The sequence below is a fragment of the Aspergillus heteromorphus genome (assembly GCF_003184545.1).
Source record: "Aspergillus heteromorphus CBS 117.55 chromosome Unknown BO70scaffold_6, whole genome shotgun sequence".
Taxonomy (NCBI): domain Eukaryota; kingdom Fungi; phylum Ascomycota; class Eurotiomycetes; order Eurotiales; family Aspergillaceae; genus Aspergillus; species Aspergillus heteromorphus.
Window position 1 is genome coordinate 928,816 of NW_020290411.1, and position 23,252 is coordinate 952,067.

At 52.9% G+C, this 23,252-nt stretch overlaps 8 protein-coding genes across 8 annotated transcripts; 5 read left to right on the forward strand and 3 right to left on the reverse strand.

Annotated features, from left to right (window-relative positions):
* Positions 1-105: 105 nt before the first annotated feature.
* Positions 106-2,306, reverse strand: BO70DRAFT_360319 (sphinganine-1-phosphate aldolase DPL1). The gene is made up of 4 exons (XM_025542751.1): positions 2,157-2,306; positions 1,563-2,040; positions 1,379-1,512; positions 106-1,323 (listed from the first exon to the last, which is right to left on the reverse strand). The coding sequence occupies exons 1-4, from the start codon at positions 2,249-2,251 to the stop codon at positions 312-314; spliced, it is 1,719 nt and encodes a 572-aa protein (XP_025401563.1). The 5' UTR covers positions 2,252-2,306; the 3' UTR covers positions 106-311.
* A 200-nt stretch (positions 2,307-2,506) lies between these two features.
* Positions 2,507-4,836, reverse strand: hcsA (homocitrate synthase). Its single transcript, XM_025540935.1, has 6 exons — positions 4,665-4,836; positions 4,457-4,580; positions 4,160-4,389; positions 4,014-4,094; positions 3,887-3,954; positions 2,507-3,829 (listed from the first exon to the last, which is right to left on the reverse strand). Exons 2-6 carry the CDS (start codon positions 4,518-4,520, stop codon positions 2,878-2,880), a joined length of 1,395 nt encoding a protein of 464 aa, XP_025401564.1. The 5' UTR covers positions 4,521-4,580; positions 4,665-4,836; the 3' UTR covers positions 2,507-2,877.
* Positions 4,837-5,677: 841 nt separating this feature from the next.
* Positions 5,678-7,181, reverse strand: BO70DRAFT_421622 (DUF4448 domain-containing protein; the record flags this gene model as incomplete). The annotated part of the gene is made up of 2 exons (XM_025547537.1): positions 5,678-6,950; positions 7,055-7,181. 2 exons carry the CDS (start codon positions 7,179-7,181, stop codon positions 6,163-6,165), a joined length of 915 nt encoding a protein of 304 aa, XP_025401565.1. The 3' UTR covers positions 5,678-6,162.
* A 906-nt stretch (positions 7,182-8,087) lies between these two features.
* On the forward strand, positions 8,088-10,215 carry BO70DRAFT_369660 (aminoacyl-tRNA hydrolase; the record flags this gene model as incomplete). Its single annotated transcript, XM_025544692.1, has 5 exons — positions 8,088-8,414; positions 8,494-8,891; positions 9,184-9,198; positions 9,378-9,784; positions 9,911-10,215. 5 exons carry the CDS (start codon positions 8,088-8,090, stop codon positions 10,213-10,215), a joined length of 1,452 nt encoding a protein of 483 aa, XP_025401566.1.
* Positions 10,216-11,132: 917 nt separating this feature from the next.
* On the forward strand, positions 11,133-13,352 carry BO70DRAFT_360325 (U4/U6-U5 snRNP complex subunit SNU66). Its single transcript, XM_025542752.1, has one exon. The coding sequence runs from the start codon at positions 11,214-11,216 to the stop codon at positions 13,221-13,223; it is 2,010 nt and encodes a 669-aa protein (XP_025401567.1). The 5' UTR covers positions 11,133-11,213; the 3' UTR covers positions 13,224-13,352.
* A 650-nt stretch (positions 13,353-14,002) lies between these two features.
* On the forward strand, positions 14,003-16,101 carry BO70DRAFT_332824 (putative aspartate aminotransferase; the record flags this gene model as incomplete). The annotated part of the gene is made up of 6 exons (XM_025540936.1): positions 14,003-14,609; positions 14,673-14,751; positions 14,851-15,491; positions 15,549-15,836; positions 15,890-15,949; positions 16,000-16,101. Exons 1-6 carry the CDS (start codon positions 14,490-14,492, stop codon positions 16,099-16,101), a joined length of 1,290 nt encoding a protein of 429 aa, XP_025401568.1. The 5' UTR covers positions 14,003-14,489.
* Positions 16,102-16,249: 148 nt separating this feature from the next.
* On the forward strand, positions 16,250-16,683 carry BO70DRAFT_360327 (uncharacterized protein). The gene has a single exon (XM_025542753.1). The coding sequence runs from the start codon at positions 16,269-16,271 to the stop codon at positions 16,452-16,454; it is 186 nt and encodes a 61-aa protein (XP_025401569.1). The 5' UTR covers positions 16,250-16,268; the 3' UTR covers positions 16,455-16,683.
* Positions 16,684-19,740: 3,057 nt separating this feature from the next.
* BO70DRAFT_360328 (uncharacterized protein) lies at positions 19,741-20,105 on the forward strand. Its single transcript, XM_025542754.1, has one exon. The coding sequence runs from the start codon at positions 19,765-19,767 to the stop codon at positions 19,942-19,944; it is 180 nt and encodes a 59-aa protein (XP_025401570.1). The 5' UTR covers positions 19,741-19,764; the 3' UTR covers positions 19,945-20,105.
* Positions 20,106-23,252: the final 3,147 nt, after the last annotated feature.

The following is a 23,252-nucleotide window of genomic DNA, read 5'->3' on the forward strand; positions in this document are numbered from 1 at the left end:
TGTGTCACTGATTGGGGCTGTTTCTGTCCTGCACGACGATGCGTTGCACTTGTACTATACTATACACATACTGTCATATGGAATTGGGCATTTACATACCAAGAATAGGGGGCCCTGAAGTTGTTGTTTCGTTTAATCGCTAACAATATGCTTCCTCGTGAAGAGGAACAAAAGAAGAAAAAAAAATGCAATATCTAAGCCTATACACCATAACACCAGTGGTCCACTATTTGCAACGGACGGACCTTACCGGGTCTTTTCGCTTTTCGAAAACGTATCAACAATGCAGGTCTTCTGGGTCAGTAGCTCATCTAGGCTTTATACAAAGTGTCAAGGAAGCCCTCGGCCAGGCGGCTGACGATACTCTTGTCCGGCATGCTGCCAGCCACACCATACAGAGCCGCAGTATCCCCACGCTTGACAACATACGACTTCCCTTGGCGCTTCCTCTCCTCCGCCTTCTCCAGCTCCTTCTCGACGGCCACGGCCACGTCGATGGTGAGCTCGTCAACAGCAGCGGCAGTGGGAACAGTAAACGCCACGTGGATTGCGGGGGGCGACTGAAGAGCATTGAGGTGCCAGCCCTTCGCAGACAGGCTGTCCGCGATGTCGTAGACATCAACAGCCTCATTTTTGCTCTGGAATGCAACGACGCTGACCATGGGCTTTCCAACAACCTCGAGGCTTTTCGACAGAACCGGGTGTTCCTTGATCGATGCTTCAAATTTCTTCGCCGCGCCCATGATATCAAGACAGCTCTTGATGTATCCAGATTCGCCGACGCTCATCAGACTAGCCCAGCATCCTGCAATCAGAGCACCAGGGCGAGAGCCAGCCACGGACGGAGATGCGTAGACGCCACCGGACCAGTCGGGGTAGATGAAATATTGGTGGCTGCGGTAGGCCTTGTTGCGGTACAGGAGCACTGAGTTACCCTTGGGCGCGAATCCGTACTTGTGGGTGTCAACACTGATGCTGGTCACGCCAGGGAGGCGGAAATCGAAACCGCCCTCTTCCTCATACGGCGATGCAAAGCCCGCCTTCTTGAGGAATGCAATAACAAAGGATCCAAGGCAGCAGTCAACGTGGAGAGGAATCTTGTACGAAGTTGCGAGCCGAGACAAAGCTGGGATATCATCGACGATTCCATGGGGGAAGTTTGGTGCGGATCCGACGATCAGGATCGTGTTCGAGTTGATCAAACGACGCACGGAGGGGATGTGGACTTTGTAGTCTGGCGCCGGACAAGGAACACGATGAAGCTTGATCTTGAAGTAGTTGCAAGCCTTGTAGAAAGCAGCATGGGCGGTATCGGGGATGATCCTGCGAGCCTTGTTAGTCGACTAACAAGTAATGTATCAAAAGAACCGTCACTCACATCTCCGGCTCCGTTACACCTCGTTCGAGGAAGGCCTTTTGCCGCGCACCCAAGCATGCCATGATGATGGACTCGGTGCCGCCACTGGTAGTGACGCCCGCACCATCGGAAGGAGCATTGAACAGCGCCAGGACCTATCTCCAAGTAAGCCAGAATGTCCGTGTCAGGTCCCGGGTGCATTTACCATAGCCACAACTTCAGCCTCCATCTTGCGAACTCCCGGGAAGACATCCGGATGGATGGGGTTTGCGACACCGAATTGACCAAACGCCTCGGCCTGGAGCTTCAGAAGATCCTGACCACCATGATACACAGCACCACTAACTCGACCATCTTCCCAGCGCGTGTGTTCCATACTGGCCAGCTTATCGAGCTCGGCGCGAACCTGCTCGGCGGTCCATCCTTCTTTGGGGAGGTTCAAATACCTTGTGACACCGGGGCCACTGGCGACGAGTTTCGACTCCAGGTTCTCGATCGCGGTGGAGACCTGCTTATCGACCTGACCACGGACTCCGGGGAAGCGCAAGAAAATGGAATAGAGGCGGAGACGGATGGCGGCGTAGACATTGCGAATGCTGCCGAAGATGCCGTAACCGCGGACGGAATGGAATGTCTTGCGAACGTAGCGAAGTATGAAGAGGATAAACACAATATTGCGAAGACTGTGGATCGCGTGGATGGCCAGTTAGTTAAGGAATAGTCAAAGTCTGGATACACTCAATATACCAACGGCGATTGAGGAGCGGGGATGACGAAATGCTACTCGTCGTCCACTTACAGATCCAGGTGCAAAGCGGCCAGCTGCGTGCTGGGGGCCCTGCTATAGCCCAGCAGTTTGCTCTGCAGAGCGGCCGGAAGAAGGGAAGAGGCCATTCTTGTCTTGCAGTAATAATGAATTGGAGAACGGGCAGGGTCGGGTGAGGGGGCGACGACCTCGAAGAGACGGGGGAGGAAGGACGGACGGGGCCGGAGAGGCGAGGGCCGGTCGGTCGGATGATGCAGGCAGCTTGGAGCGGCGATACATGTATTACCAACATTCGTGCCTCGGTTCCCACATGCATCCGGATATAGTACCCTGACTACCCCTACGCTCTATTCTATCAGGTCGTACAAGACACATTTCAAGGTGAACAAAGTGACTCTAAATTGTATCGTCCTGTATTTGTAGGAAATTTGATGCACGAGCATCGGAACTGCGTATGTACAGGGTCCAACCAAAAGGACCAAGGGCTCTCTAACACCGACCTCCCCCCTTCTTTTCATCACAGACAATGAAGACTTTTTAAAACCCCCCGTAGAAACCGAAAAAAAAAACATCCTGGGACACATAACATCCAATCATAAAATGAAAAGAAAAAAAAGCAAAGGAGAACGTCTTCCGCAAAGGGAGCCGCTAAAAAGGTATGATCAAAGCTCTCGAAAGATATGGACGGCGCATTCCAATCGGAATATATGCAGATAAGAAAGGAACCAAGACGGTATTATGGGTGGCACACCACTTAGGCAATAGTCTGGGCGGCCAGCTCCTTCTCCTTGGCGGCGAACTGAGCCTGCTCATCGGCCGTGAGGTCAAGGAGGGGCTTGTTCTCTCCATGCTTGATGTTGCGGTAGTAGGCGCGGATGACACTGTCGGCATCATCAACGGCAATGGGACGGATATCAGCCAGAGCCTTGATCTTGGCAGTGCACTCCTTGTACTGGTCATCCGTCATCGTGATGTTGAGCTGCTGGGCACGCGACTTGATGGCGTTCCAGCCGGTCAGACGGGAGGCGAAGTGGACGTATCTGTTCATGCCGAAGTCGGCAGGGTTGATGATCTCGTAGGTGCTGGGGTTGTTGAGGATAGCCTTGGCGTGGATACCAGCCTTGTGGGTGAAGGCGCAGAAACCGGTGATGTAGTTGTTGAAGGGGATGTTGACCTCAACAGCCTCGGCAACGAGGTCCTCAATGTCCTTGAGCTTCTCGAGCTTGTACTTGCTCTTGACGTAGTCGCGGTCGGCGACCATCATACGAGCCATGAGACCACCCAGAGGGGTGATACCGTTACGCTCACCGATACCGAGGACGGAGGTGTCAATGTGGGTGGCACCAGCCTCCAGGGCACAGTAAGCGTTGGCAATCGCACAACCAGTGTCGTTGTGGAAGTGAGTCTCGATGTCACAGCTGACGACACCCCTCAGGACACGAACAAGCTCGTAGACCTGGCGGGGGGAAGCGCAACCAACGGTATCGGCGATACCGACACGGTTGACACCGACCTTGTCGACGGCAGAGTAGATGGAGAGGAGGTCAACGAGGTCAGAACGGAAAGAGTCCTCGCTGGAGAAACGGATCTCAATGCCCTTGGACTTGACGAACTCGATAACTTCGATGGCGGTGTTCTTGATGTAGGTCATGTCCTTGCCGTGGGAGTGCTCACGGAGGTAGGAGGACGTTCCAATGACGACGTCACTGCGCAGAGTTATTAGGTTTTGAACGTGGGAATACAGTAAGTCGATGATCACTTACACTCCATCGACACCGGTCTCAACGGCAATCCTAGCATCGTCCATGTGGCAGCGGATGTGGGTAAGGATCTGATTGGAGGTTAGAATCCGGCAGTGTATATGAGTCGCTGCATGCAAGTTCAACATACCTTAGCCTTCAGGCCAAGCTTGCAGATGGCCTCGCAGTCCTTTCTCGACTGCTCGGAGGCGCAAGGGCTGGTAAGCTCGATCTAATCTTGGTGGTCAGTACACGCCCTTATAGATCGCTCGCCCACATCCCCCAATTATGACTCACGTAGTCCACACCGAAGTCGTCCAGAGCCTTGGCGATTTCGATCTTCTTCTCGGTGTCAAAGAAAGCGTTGGCGAACTGCTCACCCTCACGCAGGGTACTCTCGATAATCTTGAAGCGCGAGACATTGCTCAGGAAGTCGGTAACACCGACGTTGTGGCCGTAGGGGTTACGGGAGACGGAAGGGTGGGGGTTCTGGCGAGTCTCGACGGCAGTGAAGCCGGGGTGTTCACCTGGGGGGGGGGGGGGTCCATCAGCACTTGCGATTGGCGCTCATCGCATTTAAATATGTAGCCATACCGTTGACATTGCCATTGGCGCCGTTGGCCTGCCCATTGGGCTCGTTCTCAGCACCGGGGCACATGTTGTTGAAGGAAGACGATGGTGGGGTAATAGTAGCTAAATTGATATAGTATAGAAAGAGCTGCGGGGATGCGGGACGGTTAGAACAGAGGGACTATGGATGGGAAGAGGCAGAGGGAGGGATGTGAGCAGAAAGTATACTGACAGCTTGGGCCGCGATTGAGTCACGATCTGATTTATATGGCAGGGAAGGAGGGAGTTTGGAGAGAAGCAGGGAAGAGTCATAGGCCCAAGAGAAGGAAAGGCGGGTGGAGTTTAAGAAGGCGGGCGGTCTAGTCACAGAATCGCAGGCTATGACTCTTCTCTGCTCGGACGGGCCCTCCTTGCGGCAACGACGAAATTTTCACTCGCCGACCACGCTGGGCCTGTCCTCTTTTTTTGCCCTCTTTCCCTGGCTCTGTGGGGAACCTGGACCGTTCACCTGCGCATCCGGCAGCCCCAAGAGGATCATTCCCCAGTCGGTTGGAGGCGGTTTGGCCAATACGCGGCCAGCATTACCATTATTAAGGGCCCTCGCTTTCTCCAACTGGCCGGCCGTATCATCGCTGCTACGAATTCGCCACTGAAGGCATCGATACGGCATCACCACCTGTGCAACTACTGGCGCCCGGGGCGTCCTCGAGTTCATCGCTGGGAGATCTTCGTTTAGGCGCCCTATCACTGCTGGTCTGCTCCAGGGGGCTTTTTAACCCCTGTTATGAGGGTTTTGCCTCTAGGGTTTCTTCTGCTGCTAGTAAGGACTGGGTTAGTCGGACCCGACATCGGCCGGTCGCGCATCCGCTCCCGATAGCGCCGCGAGTCTCTCGTAGTTACAGTGACGTTACACAATAGCCGCGTCGAGATGGCAACCAAGCCTAGACGGCTTTAAATTGATAATCAACCCTCTCCCGGTGTATCTGAGTCGTCGTCATTGGTGAATGGCTCACGCTTGTCTCCAAGTGACCTGGTACCCCTATCAGATGGACTGAATAACGCCAACCAGAGTCGTGACTAAGGCAACTCTTTCAATCTTTGTGCTCGCTGGGCTTGAGTCACCCACGTCAGAGCCTTCCGAATTCCGATACCGCCCAGGATTTCCATTTCCTGGGCTTTCGTTGGCCCGGCGGCTCTCTTTGGACAGTAATCTTATTTCCCCATCGGGAAATCTTCTGGCGATCAGTGGCCTGCACCGCTGTTGACACTAGTCCTCTTGCAGTATGGCCCAGGGCGCCATGCCCGATGCGGCTTGCCAAATTCATCATCTCAATCCTTCATGCTACTCTAGTTGGTGAACTAGTTGGTAGTTGCAGGTATGCCATGGCAACTACATACTTGCAAGACACTCTATACTAACCACTAAATCGTACGGGTGTACGCACTCCGTATAACTGCCAACATAGACGGGCAATAATCAAGGGTTCGTGTCGCATAGTATCTTGCCTTTGCTCAAAAGAACGGCTGGCCTAGGGTGATATATATACATTTTACCATGGCTCATGCTGCCAGTCGGCCAACACCATTTCGTCCAGTATAAAACATATTGCACCGGCAGGGTGTCCCACCCAACGCTTAGCAGGCGTGTTTCTCATACTGTGAACGAGGTCTGCCAAAAAAGACTTCGAATTCTGCTCTTGTCGCAGCCATGCGACAGAAACAGCTTGAGCTCACATCCTCCAGCTCTTCAACTTCGACGAATCGCGCTTGAATCCCAAGGTGGGACTGCGCTCAAGATCGCCATAATGATCGGGGTGGGCCGCTTCGGAGACGCCCGAGTCAAACTCATCCGAATACTTCTTCAGCGCCGAGGAGCAGTCAGACCCGTTGCGCTCTCCCTCGTGGCGTCCCAGGCGCTGGATCTTGGACTTCCCGATTCCGTACCCAGGCCTCGCGACGTACCCCAGATCAATCCGTCTACTTTCCCTCATGCCGAAGTACAGTCCTGCAACAACGAACACCACAACGCTGAAGCTCACCGGAAGACCGATATACAGGGCTAGCTTATTGAAGCGCACACGAGGGGGAGGGATGCGATGCTCCACTGGTTTAGGATAAAGGGTGATTGTTGGGCCCCGTCGGGCACTTGCTCGTTTGTCTGATATTGGATCTAACTCGATGATATAAAGCGTCAACAGGTTTCGGTGCCGTCCCTGAAGCCATTCTTGGCGCATATGGATGTGAGTATATCCGTAGCTATTGTCCGTCCTTTCCGAGGTAAATGCCGAGTCGCCTTCGGAGGAGTCGGAGTATCGCAGCTCGATGGTGATCGTGGCATTCAGGGGATAGAAGTCCGCGTTCCATGTAACGTAGTAAGTCCCCTCCACTGTCACGTTCGCACCATCTTCCGGGAGACAGAATGGACGCGAGGGACCGCGGGGGTTAGTACAGATGGGAAAGTCGCCCGGTGGTACTGTGGAAGCACGCGTTCGGAGGATCGTTCTGGCCGTTCGGTTTGCTAGTGATCTATTTCTCCAGGTCATCCCTGTTGCAGAAGCGGGAAAGGGCTATGTCAGGCAAGGCGATACTACAGTCGCAAAGGGGTCCATTCGGAGTGCCCACCATGGATGCCAATATCATTCTCTTCTCCAGCAACATTGCTGATATCACTGGCGAACAAGCTAGTTGCCGCGACTGCCACGAGTAGAAGCCAGGAGCCGAGTCCCCACCAGGACCGGATAATATTCATGATGGATGAGGTATAAGAGCAATTCACTCACGGGAATATACTTGATGAGGTACACTGTATAGGCAACGCACGGGTGAAAGGTATCGCACCTGGTGATGATACAAGTGTAAGACTGAGTATGAGTTGATCATTGCTACACTACTGTACCTACCCAGACGTGGGGAATATGATATATGCGAGGTTCCCCATTACCTGAAGGGAAGGAGCGACTTGTGGGTAGCACTCGGGTGTGGCAACACCAGAACACCTTCCATCATAGACCTATTGAGTACTTCATAAATAGCAGCAACATAATTCCCCCAGCAACTTCCAATGTTTTATAAAGAAGCACTGGTTGGGAATATTACATGCCCCTTTGATCGTGCCTTGGTTGATACTACTTACTACCTTCCCTCGTGGTACCCCCTTAGTAATAATACCTATTGTTTGTTGCACCTTCCGCCCCGCCAAGGAGTAAACAAACCACCATTCAGTCGCAGCACACTGTATTTACACACAACGCGTCGAAAGTAGCTAGAGTGATCGGAATTAGTCCCAATAGTCTATTTCTAAATGACAGTCTGCTCTGCCTGGGATCGAAGCATGGGGACTTCCAGAAGTGCGGCTTCCCCACTCCCGGCGTCGCTGGATCTCCGGCCTGCCGTTTAGAGTTAGGCCACCTGTCGCGGACACTTACGTCTATCGTGGCTGTTTCACTCTACTTCATCCCAAGTGTCTGTCTCTCTCCAAGCTGCCTGCTGTCCGTCCTTTGGCTCTCAGAAAGTCTTTTCTTCTCTCCAAAGCGCGCCCGTCACTTCAATAACAGCTCAGGTTGGTTGTCCCCTGGTTTTTCCCCCTCCTCGTGATGCGAGGTGATGAATTTCCCGACCCCTAGACTGACCACGCGTCTTCTTCACTGCTAGCATCATGCGCTTCATCCAGGCCGTCGCCCTCCTCCCAGCTCTTGCTGTGGCTCAGGAGCAGGTTCCCCTTGGGGATCGTGTTCAGGGTTGGTTCAACAAGGCCAAGTCTTACTTGCCCACTGCCACCCCCGTTGTCCCCGCCGTCCCCGTCGTCGAGAAGGTTGTCGAGAAGGCGGCCAAGATCGAGATCAAGACTGTCACCCCCGTCAACCTGACCAACTGGCAGACCATCCTGGAGCCGGCGTCTGAGCCCCAGGACTGGCTGGTTTACGTCACGGGTGGAAACAAGACCTGCTTCGGTCGCTGTGCTCAGGCGGATCAGGCGTTCAATGTAAGGCCCCAGAAAAGGGGGGAAGGACGTGCCCACATCAACTATTAATGACGGCCGCTAATATGATCTGCCCGTTTAGGAATCTGTGCTGCTGTTCTCCGCCGATTCCACCTCCCCCAACCTTGCCAAGTTGGAGTGTGAGACCAACCAGGTCCTCTGCTCTGCCTGGGCTGCCGGTGCCCCTTCGGTCTTCTACTTCCAGGTCCCCCAGGCCCAGCTTGGCGAGGAGCGCCCTGCTACCACTCTCCACGCTGTGCAGCTGAACTCGACCACTGTCACCCCTGAGACCATCTACAAGGTGCACTCTGAGAAGGTTTACGAGAACGAGCCCGCTTACGAGGGTCCCCTCCACCCCACGGATGGCTGGCTTGCTCAGAACGGACTCCTGCTCCCTCTCGGCTATGTCATCTACGGATTCAGCTCGATTCCCAGCTGGCTCTTTATGATCGGTATCAGCTTCTTCAGCCGCACCTTCATGTGAGTTCCCCCCCCCCCAACCCTTCTTGCGACCGGTCGCTCATGATATTGTGTAGGAGCCGTCGTATGGGAAATGTCGGCGCCCCGGCCCCAAGTGCTCCTTCTAACTAGACGTCGCTGTTCATGGGACGAGATAAGCGTTTCAATTTAGCATGACCAGGGATGTATATATAATGAAATAGCAGTATGCCTGTCTGGCCAAATTGGATTATGCTGACTTTGGGTTATTTTTTCTTAATGTTGCTGTTGTTTTCCATGAACCAAAACCTCGTAATCTTCTTACATGAACTAGAATTCCTGCTTTGAAGTAAACCCCCTCCTTATTTTTACCGGCAGCGCGCCTGCATGAATAATGTACCCCTGAGCACGACGTAGGTTGGCAAGCAAGCTAGCCAGCAAATCCACCTGCTGTACTCCGTAGCTGTAGCTGTAAGCTTAGCTGCTACCTGACCTGGAGCGGCCCGCTAACGTCACCGCCGCGCCCAGCCCATCAATCAACCGCCGCCCATCGCAAAACCACCAAACTCAAACCCCCAACCCAACAACGACCAAGACACCCCCCCCCCCCAAAATGGCCGATATAGACCGCTCAGCCCCTTCGACAACGGCCTACGTGGTCGCGACCGCCATCCTCGCCGGAATCACAGGCTACTTCATCGGCCAAGGCAGCTCGCTGGGGCTCTTTTCCACGAAGGAAAAAGAAGGCTGGCCGAACAGCTACAATGTGAAGGTGCACCGGGATTCGTCGGACGAGGACTACGAGTCCTCGGAAGAGGAAGACGACGAGGATAGCGAAGACGAAGGCGACGGCAGCGAACTCGCTAGCTTCGACCAATCCGCTGAAGAAGTGAAGTTGGTTTTGGTCGTGAGGACGGATCTGGGTATGACCAAGGGTATGTGTTCTGTGTTTGTTTGATGAATTGGCATCTGCACCAAAACATCTCCATGCTTGTGTGCTTTTTCTATTCTATTCCGTCGCGCGATAGGCTAATAATACATGGTGTTGGTGAAATCGACAGGCAAAATCGCAGCCCAGTGTTCGCATGCTACGTTGGCGTGCTATAAGTACCTGGCCGCTCACACTACGGGATCGTCGATTCTGCGCCGCTGGGAATCGCAAGGACAGGCCAAGATTGCGTTGCAGGTGAAGTCGGAGGAGGATATGGAGGAGTTGCAGGCCAAGGCCATTAGTCTTGGGCTTTGCGCCAGGGTCATTACGGATGCTGGACGGACGCAGATTGCCAGTGGGAGCCGCACGGTGCTGGGTGTTTTGGGTCCCAAGAGTGTGGTGGATGGCGTTACGGGGCATTTGAAGCTGCTGTAAATGATAAAAATGGTTTCTTGTTTTATTGATGTGATATATCGGAGCACGAGGTTGGGTTTGATGTGCAGCAGCTGTCAGGAGACAGGCGCGGGTCGGTCTGTCTAGACGGCAGGCCGTTTTTCTCCCTTCCTCGTTTTTGCTCGCGCGCGATGGCGCTGAGATGCTCGAATATAAAATTTCGAGCCATGAAGAGTTCACGAACACGATTTCATGGTCATGATAGACAATGACAATGAATGTCCTGGCATGATAGACAACATAACATGTCTTGCTCTGCTGCGCATGTACTTTGTACTGGATACGCATATGGCATTTACGAAGTCGAATACTCCGTGGAATACTCGTTTTCTTTTAACCCCCAGAACCCACCATCTACAAATTTTAGAGTAACTAGAAGGAATGTTGGCTAGTCATGGTTATTCCCTAACCTCATCGGCCGACGGCCAGATCGGTAAAGAGAGTAGGAATATGACGCCGTCAGCAACCGGGATTTCCAACCGAGCTCACCAAGTCAAGAACGAGGGAGCTCAAAGTCAGAGTGACGCCCAGCACCAACATTTAATCTAAGATCTGTCGACCGGAAATAAAAGACCACCCATGAGAATGGTGGCTCCTTAAGTCGTCGAACTGGCCAGCAATCAACCGAAACACAGAAGACGAGCTTCCATGAACAGGATCGCTGGACACAGATCCATGTGTGTCTGTTCGGTGAAGAAGAAAAGAAAAAAGAAAGAAGGTGAAAATCCGAAGCTTCAGCCTTTTATCGGCTGCGCCAAGAACGCGCTAAGGATTTCGCGCGCTAAACCTTACCGAGGATGGATCGGATTATGTAAGGACCGGCGCTCTCGCCGCTCTGGGCTGGCTGGCTGGGCGGGAAAGGCGATACTATCATTCATCTCTGCTTCGATCACCTCTTTGATCAACCACACCCCCCCCCTCCACCGAACCCCCTGCTTTCATCCTCTCCGCGTCTGAATCTTCCCGTCTTATTGCCCAAGATGGCGGACGCTGTTTCGATCGAGCAGAACAACAAAATCCGAGCAGCGCTCGGGTTGAAACCCCTTCCTGTACCAGGCGCTGACCACGACGACTCGGACTCCTCCTCCGAAGATGAAGACCCCGCGAGCACCCTGGAGTCGCGCGAGGCGATGGCGTCGGAAAACTGGAAGAAGATGCAGGACGACGCCGAGGCGAAGCGCAAGCGGGAGGAGCGAAACGCCGCTATCAAACGGGCGCGTGACCTGGCTCAGAGAGACGCAAAGCTGGAAGGGTCGACACTGGGAGAAGCGGGCGGCGCAGAGGACACCAAGGCCTGGCTGATGCAGGCGAAGAAGCGGCAGAAGAAGATCGAAAAGGAGCGGGCGCGCAAACTGGCCGAGGAGTTGGAAGAGCGCGAGCGTGCGGCGGAATACTCGGCGGCAGACCTGGCGGGTATTAAGGTCGGACATCAGGTTGGCGACTTCGACGGTGGCGAGGATCATATCCTTACACTGAAGGATACGACTATTGATGAGAATGAAGAGGAGGGCGATGAGCTCGAGAATCTCGATCTCAAGGAGAGGGAGGCGGCCACAGAACGGTTGGAGTTGAAGAAGCGGAAGCCTGCCTACGATCCTACGGAAGAGAACACCGGTATTCTGGCGCAGTACGACGAGGAAATTGATGGCAAAAAGCGGAAGCGGTTCACACTCGATGCCAAGGGGTTTACTGAGGAGGAACGGGAGGCCAAGCGACAGGAGGTCACCAATAAGTTGAAAATGAACATCGTCAGTTTGGACTTTGAGGCTGAGACCCCTGCATCGGACTACATGGATGTGAGCGAAGTGAAGATCAAGAAGCCAAAGAAGAAGAAGGCCAAGGCTACCAAGCGAAGGGCGGTTCTGGATGACGAAGATTTAGATCCCGCGGCCGAGTCGACGGGTACGCCAAACGCCAACGCAATGGATGTTGACACTAATAACGGAGTACCGGTCTCCGCGCCCGCCCCTCGGAAGTGGGCAGGCGAGGATATCTCATTTGTGGATGACGACGATCTCCAGGCCTCCCTCACTCGCCAGAGGCGCGCTGCCTTCAAGAAGCGGCAAAAAGTGCGTCCCGAGGACCTTGCCAGACAGCTCAGAGAAGAAGAATCTCAGACCCCGACGGAAGTCGGCACTCCTGACGGAAACGAGGAAGAGCCCGGCCTAGTGATCGACGAGACCTCCGAGTTTGTCTCCAACCTGCAGAAGCCAACCCTCCCCGAGCGCCGTGAGAGGCAAATATCAACCCCCGCCGACGAGTCGCGTGCCAAGAGTGAAGGCCAGGATGAGCCTGAACATGCTGGCGATGTGGATATGGAGCGGACATACAATGATATTGAGGATGACGAGGATCTCAGGGAACGGATCAAGCGCGACGAGGAGGCTCAATCCCGACAGCATATCAGCACCACCGGGTTAGAAGAAGAGGCTACACTGGATCAAGGTCTGGGTGCTACATTGTCTATGCTTAAACAGCGTGGGCTGGTGAAGGGATCAGACGCTGCGGACAAGAACTCGTTACACCGGGATCGTCACAACTTCCTACAGGAGAAGACTCGACTCGAGACGGAGGCCGAGAAACGCGCGCGCCAGCAGCGTGAGCGTGATCGAGCTTCGGGCAAGCTGGACCGGATGTCCGCGCGGGAGAGAGAAGAACACGCTCGCTGGGAGAACAAGCAGCGAGACCAGCAGGATGCGCGCCACATGGCGGAGGTGTTCAACCGAGAATACAAGCCCGATGTGCAGCTCAAGTACACGGACGAGTATGGTCGGGCGATGAACCAGAAGGAAGCCTTCAAGCATCTCAGTCACCAGTTCCACGGCAAGGGCAGTGGAAAGATGAAGACGGAGAAGCGGCTGAAGAAGATGGAGGAAGAGAAGAAGCGCGAGGCCATGAGTGCCTTGGACAGCAGTCAGCACACGGGCATGAACAACGCCATGGGGGCGACTGCCCGCAAGAACCGCCAGGCGGGCGTGCGACTGGGCTGAGAGTAACACTTCTTTTCTTCTCTCTCAGACTGCCAGACTAGGCTTACGTTACGTTACGTTGTACAGATTATTATACCACACAAGAACTCGCATACATAGTATCATATCTCTCAAATATCTCTCATCACTTCCATCTATCCGTTCCGGTCCAGTGGAAGTAACACGGGATCTCATCTTCTCGTAGGATTCTTGGTATGATGTATCACGATAATCGCACTGCAAGACGTCCTTGTTACTCCGTAGAGATCAGTAGTTAGGAGAACAATGTTGGTAAGCAGGGACCAGCTCGGAGATCTTGGGGAGGGGAGGGGGGGGTTTGTGGGGAATTTAACCGAGGCCGAGTGGTATTTATTGTTATTGTCCGACAATAATGCAAAGCAGACCAGACCGGCCTCGCAACCACGGTAGACATCGAGTCGACATATCAGGGTCTCAGAATTGAGGTCTGGGCCTGCCCGACCGTAGCATAGCATCCGGGACCAATATGTGTCTGTGCTGGCGATATAAGGATCTGGATTCTGGATTCTGGATTTTGGATTCTGGACTACCCCAACTCCTCGTGAGGGGAAGCACACCTCAGGCCATCAAAACAATAATCACTTTTGTGGGCCTCGATACTCAATCAGTTCACCGGAAGCGGGACGGGCTCATCGTGGCACGATCAGGCATGATGATCATGCTGATGCTGATGACATCGACTCCATCATTGTCTGATGGATGCTATTGTGTAGATATGCTAGCTTCCGAGATGCGCGTGTCTGTCCATGGGTGCAGGCAGAGAGACTCGCCTGGTATAAAATGCAGGTGAAGACCCTGAATGAAACGCACAATACACAGCTAAACGTCAGTTGGTATGGAAATGCGCACGAAATGAAAGGGAGCCGAACGCAACGGCCCCGAGAAGGGAAGCGACGGCCAGCAGACGGCCAGCCAGCTCTTGCCCGAAACAGGCAAGCCAGCGCTAATGCGGAGGACGTGGCCAATCCGAAGCCGCCCGCGTTGCTCCCCGGAAACTCCCTAGTCAGAAAATAAAATACACGCAACTCGCCTCGCCGCCGCCGCCGACTTGATCCGTCTGGTCTTTCCTGCACCTCCATCCCATTCCACCCCCATCCCATCCATCACTATTTATCTCAATTGATCGCCTGCTGCTCTGACAGCTTCTCCTTCTTCGCTTCCATCTCCTCCCTGGACCTCCTGGGTGCTTGCTTCAATTTCCTTCCGGACTCTCTGCTCTGTCCTCCCCTCCCACTCCTCCATCCCGCCATGTTGTCCACCCTCAGAGTCGCCAGCCGTAAGGCTGCTTCGCGTGACGCTAGTGCGCGCACCGTCCTGGCCGGTGCCAGGCATGCGTCCGCCTGGTCCAACGTTCCCCAGGGTCCTCCGGTAAGCTCTCCCATACAGCAGCCACGCCGTTGGGATGCTGTTGCTGACCCATTGGATGTTTAGGATGCCATCCTGGGTATCACCGAGGCCTACAAGGCCGATTCCTTCAAGGAAAAGATCAACCTCGGTGTTGGCGCCTACCGTAAGCCTCTCATTGTTCGCCTTGAGCTGCGGCCACGCCAAATGCGCAACGGCCAGCTGTGACACCCGGGTGGTCGCTGACAAGCATATTTATCAATAGGTGACGACAAGGGCAAGCCCTACGTTCTGCCCTCCGTCCGTGTCGCGGAGGACAAGGTTGTTGCCACCCGCTACGACAAGGAATACGCTGGCATCACCGGTATCCCTGCCTTCACCAAGGCAGCTGCTGAGCTGGCCTACGGCTCCGATTCCGCTGTCCTCAAGGAGGACCGCCTGGTCATCACCCAGACCATCTCCGGTACCGGCGCCCTGAGAATCGGCGGAGCTTTCCTCCAGCGCTTCTACCCCGACGCCAAGAAGATCTACCTCCCCAACCCCAGCTGGGCCAACCACGCCGCCGTCTTCAAGGACTCCGGTCTGGAGGTCGAGAAGTACAGGTACTACAACAAGGACACCATTGGCCTCGATTTCGAGGGCCTGATTGCCGACATCAAGGCTGCCCCCGAGAAGAGCATCATCCTGCTCCACGCCTGCGCTCACAACCCTACCGGTGTCGACCCCACCGAGGAGCAATGGCGCCAGATCAGCGATGTTGTGAAGGAGAAGGGACACTTTGCTTTCTTCGACATGGCCTACCAGGGCTTCGCCAGCGGTAACGCTGACCGCGATGCGTTCGCCCCGAGACACTTTGTGAAGGAGGGCCACAACATTGCCCTGTGCCAGAGCTTTGCCAAGAACATGGTAAGATCGACTCGCTTTCTGAGGGGGTGATCAGACGTTAACCAAGTTGCTCTACAGGGTCTGTACGGTGAGCGTGTTGGTGCCTTCTCCCTGGTCTGCGAGAACACCGAGGAGAAGAAGCGCGTGGAGTCCCAGATCAAGATCCTCATCCGCCCCTTCTACTCGAACCCTCCCATCCACGGTGCCCGCGTCGCCTCGACCATCATGAACGATCCCGAGCTCAACCAGCAGTGGCTGGGTGAGGTCAAGGACATGGCTGACCGCATCATCGAGATGCGCTCTCTCCTCCGCACGAACCTGGAGAAGCTGGGCAGCAAGCACGACTGGTCTCACATCACCAGCCAGGTAGGTTTTTACGAGCGATAATCACGGTGATTGCATGCTAACAGCCTTGGTAGATCGGCATGTTCGCCTACACCGGTCTCAAGCCCGAGCAGATGGATGCTCTGGCCAAGGAGGTATGCATAAATCTAGTCGACGCCATGATCTACGCACTAACTCTTCCTAGCACTCCGTCTACGCCACCAAGGACGGCCGTATCTCCGTGGCCGGGATCACCTCGGGCAACGTGCAGCGTCTTGCCGAGTCCATCTTCAAGATCACCGGTTAAGTGAGCAGCCAGGGAGGAGGCCATTTGCTCATATCCGTAGATCTACCGGGGATCGGATCCCATTGTACTGATATCCATGTGTCACATTAGCATATCTAAGCCATAGTTTGAATGATAAGTTTTAGATGATGATGATGATGATGATGATGATGACTTGCCAGGTCAACATGACCTCGAGTCGACATGCAATAAACCCGGGACCGACCAATTGGTCGCTACAACATAATCTCCTGCAGCCCAGCGCGGACGCGGCCGTTGGACCCCATCGGCATCCACAGGTCACAACCCGCGGACAAGGGTCACCAGCTGTCGCCACACCAACGCACGAGACAAACGGGCATGTAGCGGTGTAGCCGATGGCACCAGCCACCACGGGAAGCGTGAGTTGGCTCGCATGAAGGATTGGGCTCCGGAGCACAACCGCGGGTGTACGTAGACCAGACAAGACAATCATATTAATGGCTCAGCAGACAACCAGGTCCGGCAAGTAACCTCGCCACAGGAAATAAACACAGTAAGTAGCAATAATAGCGAAAACGGCAATCCAACCGCGAGCCAAGCGATCCCGAGGTGGTATTGTTGCGACGCTGCGACGAGGAACAGTCAGTCGGTCGAGTGTACGGAGTACCTTAGTTAGCCTTCATTACCCCTGAGTCATATCGCTCGCTAGTTAGTTAGTTATATCGGGCACTTTCATCCGAGATCAGTAGATCGCATCTTCTTACCCTGAAACGCGCACCCGCACCAGCACCAGCACCAGATGATGATGATGATGATGATGGATCTCATACGATACGGAGAACAATCATCTCATAAGGTGAGTTTCTACCTCGGTACTAGACTACTAGGTATCTAGTTAAGTATCCGGTGGCAGTAATGCTAAGCAACCCCCTATATCGAGGAATAATAAATTAATCTATCTACCCGTCCGGGAAATTCAGAACAAAACACCCCGACTTCGCCCTTCAGAACTTCCCACTTTAGGCCACTTGGGTGGTTCGGTGGGCCCCCCGGTTCCGGTCTTCATACTCTATCTATCGTTAGTGGCAGTCGTTCAGGATGGATGATCCACCACGGCCTCTTTTGGTTCTTGGTTCCTTCCCGTCAGTCACTCCGGTAACTAACTAGATACTGGTCTGGTCTCCATAGTAGTTAGCAGGGTCGATATGTACGACTCCCTATCTATCTATCTATCTATCTATCTTCCGAAAGTAGATACACTAGATATATCTACCCCGTAACCGGATACTAGATAGATGCCTACTACTGTACTGTCGATATTGAATTCTCGTATGGGGGGCATTTAGCTCGGGTTTCTAGTCGATTACGGGGATCCATCCATCCATTTGTCTTGGAAGGTGGTGGAAAAGGTGGGTGGGTTGGTCGTGTTCTAGAATGTTGTCTGTCTGTAGTAGGTTATTTCCACTAGGTAGATGAGCAGGGTATTTGTATGTATGTATGTATGTATGTATGTATGTATGTATGTATGTATGTATGCATATAAGTAAGTAACTTAAGTACTAAGTAAGAAAGAAAGAAAGAAAGAAAGAAAGAAAGCTCAAGCACGAAAGAAGACAAAGTAAGCACCTGATGCGGGCGTAGCACGGCTGAGTGAGCTCGTCTTGTACGACCTTATAATTATTAATGGCTCCCTCCCTCCCCTTCATTCTCCTGATGATTATGATTCTTCATCTTCTTACTATTATGTGCCTATGTACAAAGTACCTGACTGTACTTCAGAGTCAGGTCAGCTAACTACTATGGCTGTGTAAGTATGTGCCCATAGATAGTTAGATAATTACTATACCTACCCCTGTAGATACCATGTGCGGTAACTGTAAGGCCCTAAATTCTTAAATAACTAGCCTCATCCATCCACCATCCTATTTTAGGTAGTAATCGGTAGTATGTACTGCGTAACTACTGCACTATACTAGGTTACTGCCTACCGTACGGAGTACCGGTCGGTACCTTGGATTAATTAGTATAATATATAGAGTAGCATGCCCCATCCGGAGCGAGGCGCAGGGCTGGTCTCCCTGCCTGCCTGCCTGCCTGCCTGCCAGTGGCCCTGAAGGCTTGGGTTTGGGGGACGGACGGACAGCCGAAGCAACCGCCTGATCGCAGATCGCGCGGATGGCGGAGTATATACCCAGTTTAGGACTCCGTACCTAGAATGGGGGTTAGTTAGTGAGCCAGCAGGTGCTTTGCTTTCTTGTTTTCTTGCATGCGTGTATGCGATGCGTGCTTTACTGTATGTATGTAGTACTAAGTAGGTAGTAGTTGTGTCCATGCGCACAGTATCTACTAGATACACAGTAGATGTACCTATGTGGTGTACCTACCTAGGTCCCATCAACTAGAAGTTATTTATAGTAGTGCCTACTATTCATTAACCTAACCGCAACCCTTTTTTTTTTTTTTTAGTTTGGAATGCTGTTAGACTTACTTAGTATTGCTCGGCAACTTATCTATCTAGTCCTTAGGCTTAGTTAGGTAGATGGATCAATGGATGGATAGGTATATACTAAGTAGTGAGTGGATCGGGGTCGGAGTCCAGAGCCGGATCTTCGACATGGACATGGTCTGAGTTACGGAGTATCTATCTATCTACTGAGTGAGAGATTTGAGTCTGAGGGACTGGACGGTCAGGAACAGGAACAGGAACAGGGACAGGAACGGCAACGGCAACGGCAACAGCAACAGCAACGGCAACAGCAACAGCAACAGCAACAGGGGATAGGGGTTTGTGTAGGGTGGTTCTTGTTATTGGGGAAGGGGATGAGACAGGGGTAAAAAAGGTTGGATCCTAGTAGCACCTAAGATAGCAGGTCTAAACGGGGGGGGGGTTGGCACGTTTCAGCGGAGTACCTACGGAGTATCTACTCTGCTGGGAGTTTCACTGCAGCGTTTAGGGGAGCTATGGTAGGTATGTACATACTATACATACATACATACATACATACATACATAGCTAGCTACACCTACCTTGGTAGTGCTGCGTAGGACTGTCGGACGTAGGTAGGGAAAGGGGGAGCTATCCGATGGGGTTTATGTGGGGATTGGATCGAGTGTTTGAGGTCTACTAGAATACTTTGTTCTCTTTGAATTGTTCCTGAAGTTTCTTGATCCCTGTGGCTGTGGCGATTTGATTTGATTTTGATTTGATTTCGCCGAGATTCGTCCTGAGTTTTCTTTTTCTTTCTTTCTTTCTTTCTTTCTTTTTTTTCTGCCTTTCTCTGTCATATTATGATCCACCAACTCACTCTTGGTTCTAACATCGCTAGGCATAGGTAGGTAGGTAGGTAAAGGTAGTAGTTAGTTAATTACTACATACAGTAGTAAATCCCCCATGATGTGATGATGTGCTGGCAAAGGCTCCATCCAGCAGCAGCGAACGTAAAATTACGTACGGCCTGCCCTGTCCACAGGTCAGGTACCGTACTTCGTACTTACCGAACTGCCCTCCCCTCGCATGAAATCAGGCCCACCAATGATCAATTGCCCAGCCAGCCAGCCAGCCCAGCCAACCAGCCAACCAGCCAGCCAGCCAGCCAGCCGATTGCCCGTTCGGGCGGCACCTTCTGAACCTCAAGGCTACTCCGACCGCAGCAAAGAACATGCCTCATTCGGGATGCCCAGCTCCCGGAAATAACTGATTGGATGCATTCCAGTTGTTTCTCTAATAATTCGCCTCTGCTGCTGCTGCTACTGCTGCTGTTGTTGTATTTGCTACAGGGTGCATCGCGTCCTGCTGAGCGACAGACTGGATGGCTGGCGCCCATGGATGTCGACTACGTCTGTTGTCTGGGGTATCTAGTGGGTGGCGACGACGTAGCGTAGCGTCCATGCTGCCTACATACAAGACATGGTGGTATGGAGTAGTATGGACAGGGAAGTTATTTCATTACGTCACCGACAGATGTTTGAGGTTCAGTATGTACTTGCCTAAGTAAATGCAATGTACCAGTACATCTGTTCAGTCACAGGAGCTGAGATACTACTTTTGCTGCTTTTACTGTTGTTGTTGCTGCTGCTGCTACTTACTACTGCTCTGGCTAGTGCTTGCTTGCTACGCCTCGTAGTACTCCGTAACTCCGAAAGCAATGCAGGGCCCCATTCCTGTGATGTGGCGAACGACTGGGTATACCTACTTGGGTTCGCCGGAGTCACTACGGGAGCATACTATTTATTATTGTATTGCCTTACTCCGGGCAGTCGATATCTCATCTGGAAACTCACCTGGGGGGATGTGTGTGTGATTCTCCGGACCGGGTACGATAGGTCCAATGGTACATGCCTTAATGAAGGAACCGATTCTGGCGATGATTATTATTATTATTATTATTATTCCCAGTCGCGACTCGCCGGGGCTCAACACACGTGGACCGCCTTGCCAATCATCGAGTACACGAGTACTCGGTTTCAGGCTGCCTGTCCAGTAGTTGCCCGCGTTGGCTGGGCGGATAATGCAGCAAGCAACAACAAAGCCATGCTGTCGAAGACACCACCAGGTCGCTCGACATGAAACCAAGTTGAATGCCCAAGTGATTCATGATTCATTATTCATCACATTAATCCATCCATGTTCGCTGGCGATTAGTCACCCCCCCCCCCCCCTCTCCGGTTGCGTCTTGCCTATCAATCGATATGCTTTTCCCGGATCGTTTGGCGGGCGAGTCCTGTGCGCATTCCTTCCCCACCTTCTCCCGACCCTACAGGAACTGGGCTAGGACGAGCCTTGCTTTGCTGGACTAGCAGTTGACTAACTACTGTATGCATGCACTTACTTATGTACTCCGTACATCCTGGGAACTGGGAAGAGAACGGAAATATCACCCGTTGGACCGGTAGAAACTGCCGTAGACAGTACATATAGCAAGCACTCCGCTGCGTGGTTTATTTCTCCCCTATTCCCTATTTTCCCTGTAGTAAAGAGAATTCGATGACCACCACCAGCACGGCGATCGTAATAAGCATGGTTCGCTCCTGTTCTGTCTAGAACGCCCATTTCGAAGCCATCGCCATCATCATCCTGGTCAAGAAGTTGAGCTGAGCGGCCATCCATCCCTTCATTACTCAACTGGAATGATCACAGGGCGGCTCATCCAGTTCTGGGCAAACAAGGACCAATTATTCCCTCTAGATGAAACTTTTTTTGTTCGGGGCCTCTGTTCTTATTTTCTTTCTTTCTTTCTTTCTTTTTTTTTTTGACCCTGATCAGGGCGTGATCCGTGATCATACCTCACTGGCCTTGTAGGCTTGCTGTAGTATTGCCCCTGCTTGATCCTGGTGCTCCTGATCCTCCTGATCCCGACGGACTGCTTAATCTTCATCAGCAGGAGATCTTCCCAGCCAATGGACGCCCCGGCAGCGGGATCATCTGGTTGGTCTGTTTCGGTTAGACCTCGGCCGAGCTGTGAGTATGTATGTAACCTGGAGCTGGCATTCGGGCCATCCTCATCATCATCCCCCCCCCCCATCGTCTGGAGTCAGTCCTTCTCCACGATCTCTCCATTTTGGCAACCGAAACCTAGTACTTCCTGTCGCCTGTCGCCTGTCGCTGTCATTTGTAATATGTAATCTATAATCCGTAACATTCCGTAAGTGTAATATTCCACCCTTTTTCTTCAGGCCCGACATCTGCCGTTAGCCACAGCCATAGACATAGCCAACAGGTAGCCATGCTATATAGTCCACCCCCCCCCCCCCCCCATAGTAATCTCGCGGAGTAAGATCCGGTCGTCACCCGTGACTACCGACCACTGACCACTCCCGGGCAACCTGTCCCACCCCGACTAGGTAACTCGTGTAGTTTCTGGCTGTCTGAGATCCGAACATCACCTCCCGATTTGTGCTTCCCGGACCTCTGTATTAAGTTTCGACTGCACGAGAGCCAGGTCCCCTGCCCATGCAGGTTGACCATCTTGCATCTGGTCTCCTGGCGGTGCGGGATGTCGCGCGGGCGCGCAGGCGGCGCGTCGTTTGGGGGACGGGTTACCACTTACTAGGTTAGTTAGGCTTTCCTTGTCCCCATTAAACCCCCCCTCGTCCCAATCCATGGAAACGTTCACACCGGGAGGACGGGCTGGAAATAAGAAAGGGTCGAGGCTGGTCGGCGGGTGATCTACCGTCGAGCTGAACCAGTGGCTCGCGGTGTTTTTGGTTACAGTACTGGATCCGGTGACGACGTTGGTATACTTGGTACGGCCTGTACCTGGTATCGAATCACGGGATGGCAGCCGACGAGGGTAGCCCGCCGACCCTCAAAAACCGTTTGGAACCAACCATACGTACGGTGTACCCTTCCCTGCCCTGCCCTGCCCTACCCTGCCCTGCAGTGCCTACAACTCTTACCGACCGTCACTTGGCTTTGACTGAATCCATCCATCAATGGATGGACGGATGAATGGATGAATAATGAATCAATGAAAGGGACCAGGGTCGGGGGAGGGGGAGGGGGAGGGGAAGGGGAGGATTTGCGGTCATGGTCAAAGCAAGGTACAACTGGATATCGGATCGCATTGTGTCTGTGTCTGTGTGTCTGTGTTTGTGTCCTCTTTTTTTTTAGTTTCTGTACGCTTTGAGTGTCGACCACCTGTTCGACAATGCCCTTTCCTTTCTCCCTCTTTTTCTTTTGAGAAACTCAGTTAGCCCTTGTAGTCGTTGTCGTCGGTGGTGGTCGTAGTCGTAGTACCACCTTACCGACCATAGATGCCAAGCGTGTAATAATAAACTCGCTGGGGCGTCCGTTCCCCTTCCTCCCCGTCAACAAGGTATTGTTCAGTACCGGCCAAGTTCTTCAGAGAATAATAATGACTAGTTACTTGGAATTAGCTTTTGTCAGCTGAAGGTGCGCTCTTTATAGGATGCCCCATCGCCTTGTCGAAACCGCCTGTCTATTTATTCATTCTTAAAGGCGTAGTAGGCACTGCTTGCTGCATCTGATGACAACAATGAGGCTCATCTTTTGTTGTCCACGAGAATCAAACCAGACCAAGGCAGCAGCAGGCCCGGAGACCCATTCTTGTCACCAGTTGTGGTGGGGGCGCTGGGTGGCAGCAGAGAGGCATGGCCATGGCGTAAACTGGTATCGAACTGTAAGAAGTTAAGAAGAAGGCAGGTGTCTACATACTTTCAAAGTATCTACT

Bases quoted from the DNA above. Each gene is read 5' to 3' on its own strand.
- BO70DRAFT_360327 (XM_025542753.1), top strand. From the start codon at position 16,269: ATGACCTCGAGTCGACATGCAATAAACCCGGGACCGACCAATTGGTCG.
- BO70DRAFT_360319 (XM_025542751.1), bottom strand. From the start codon at position 2,251: ATGGCCTCTTCCCTTCTTCCGGCCGCTCTGCAGAGCAAACTGCTGGGC. The intron at 1,513-1,562 runs GTAAATGCACCC...ACTTGGAGATAG, and splicing joins AGGCTGAAGTTGTGGCTATG to GTCCTGGCGCTGTTCAATGC. The intron at 1,324-1,378 runs GTGAGTGACGGT...CAAGGCTCGCAG, and splicing joins GGTGTAACGGAGCCGGAGAT to GATCATCCCCGATACCGCCC.
- BO70DRAFT_360328 (XM_025542754.1), top strand. From the start codon at position 19,765: ATGCATTCCAGTTGTTTCTCTAATAATTCGCCTCTGCTGCTGCTGCTA.
- hcsA (XM_025540935.1), bottom strand. From the start codon at position 4,520: ATGTGCCCCGGTGCTGAGAACGAGCCCAATGGGCAGGCCAACGGCGCC. The intron at 4,390-4,456 runs GTATGGCTACAT...CCCCCCCCCCAG, and splicing joins CGCCAATGGCAATGTCAACG to GTGAACACCCCGGCTTCACT. The intron at 4,095-4,159 runs GTGAGTCATAAT...CACCAAGATTAG, and splicing joins ACGACTTCGGTGTGGACTAC to ATCGAGCTTACCAGCCCTTG.
- BO70DRAFT_360325 (XM_025542752.1), top strand. From the start codon at position 11,214: ATGGCGGACGCTGTTTCGATCGAGCAGAACAACAAAATCCGAGCAGCG.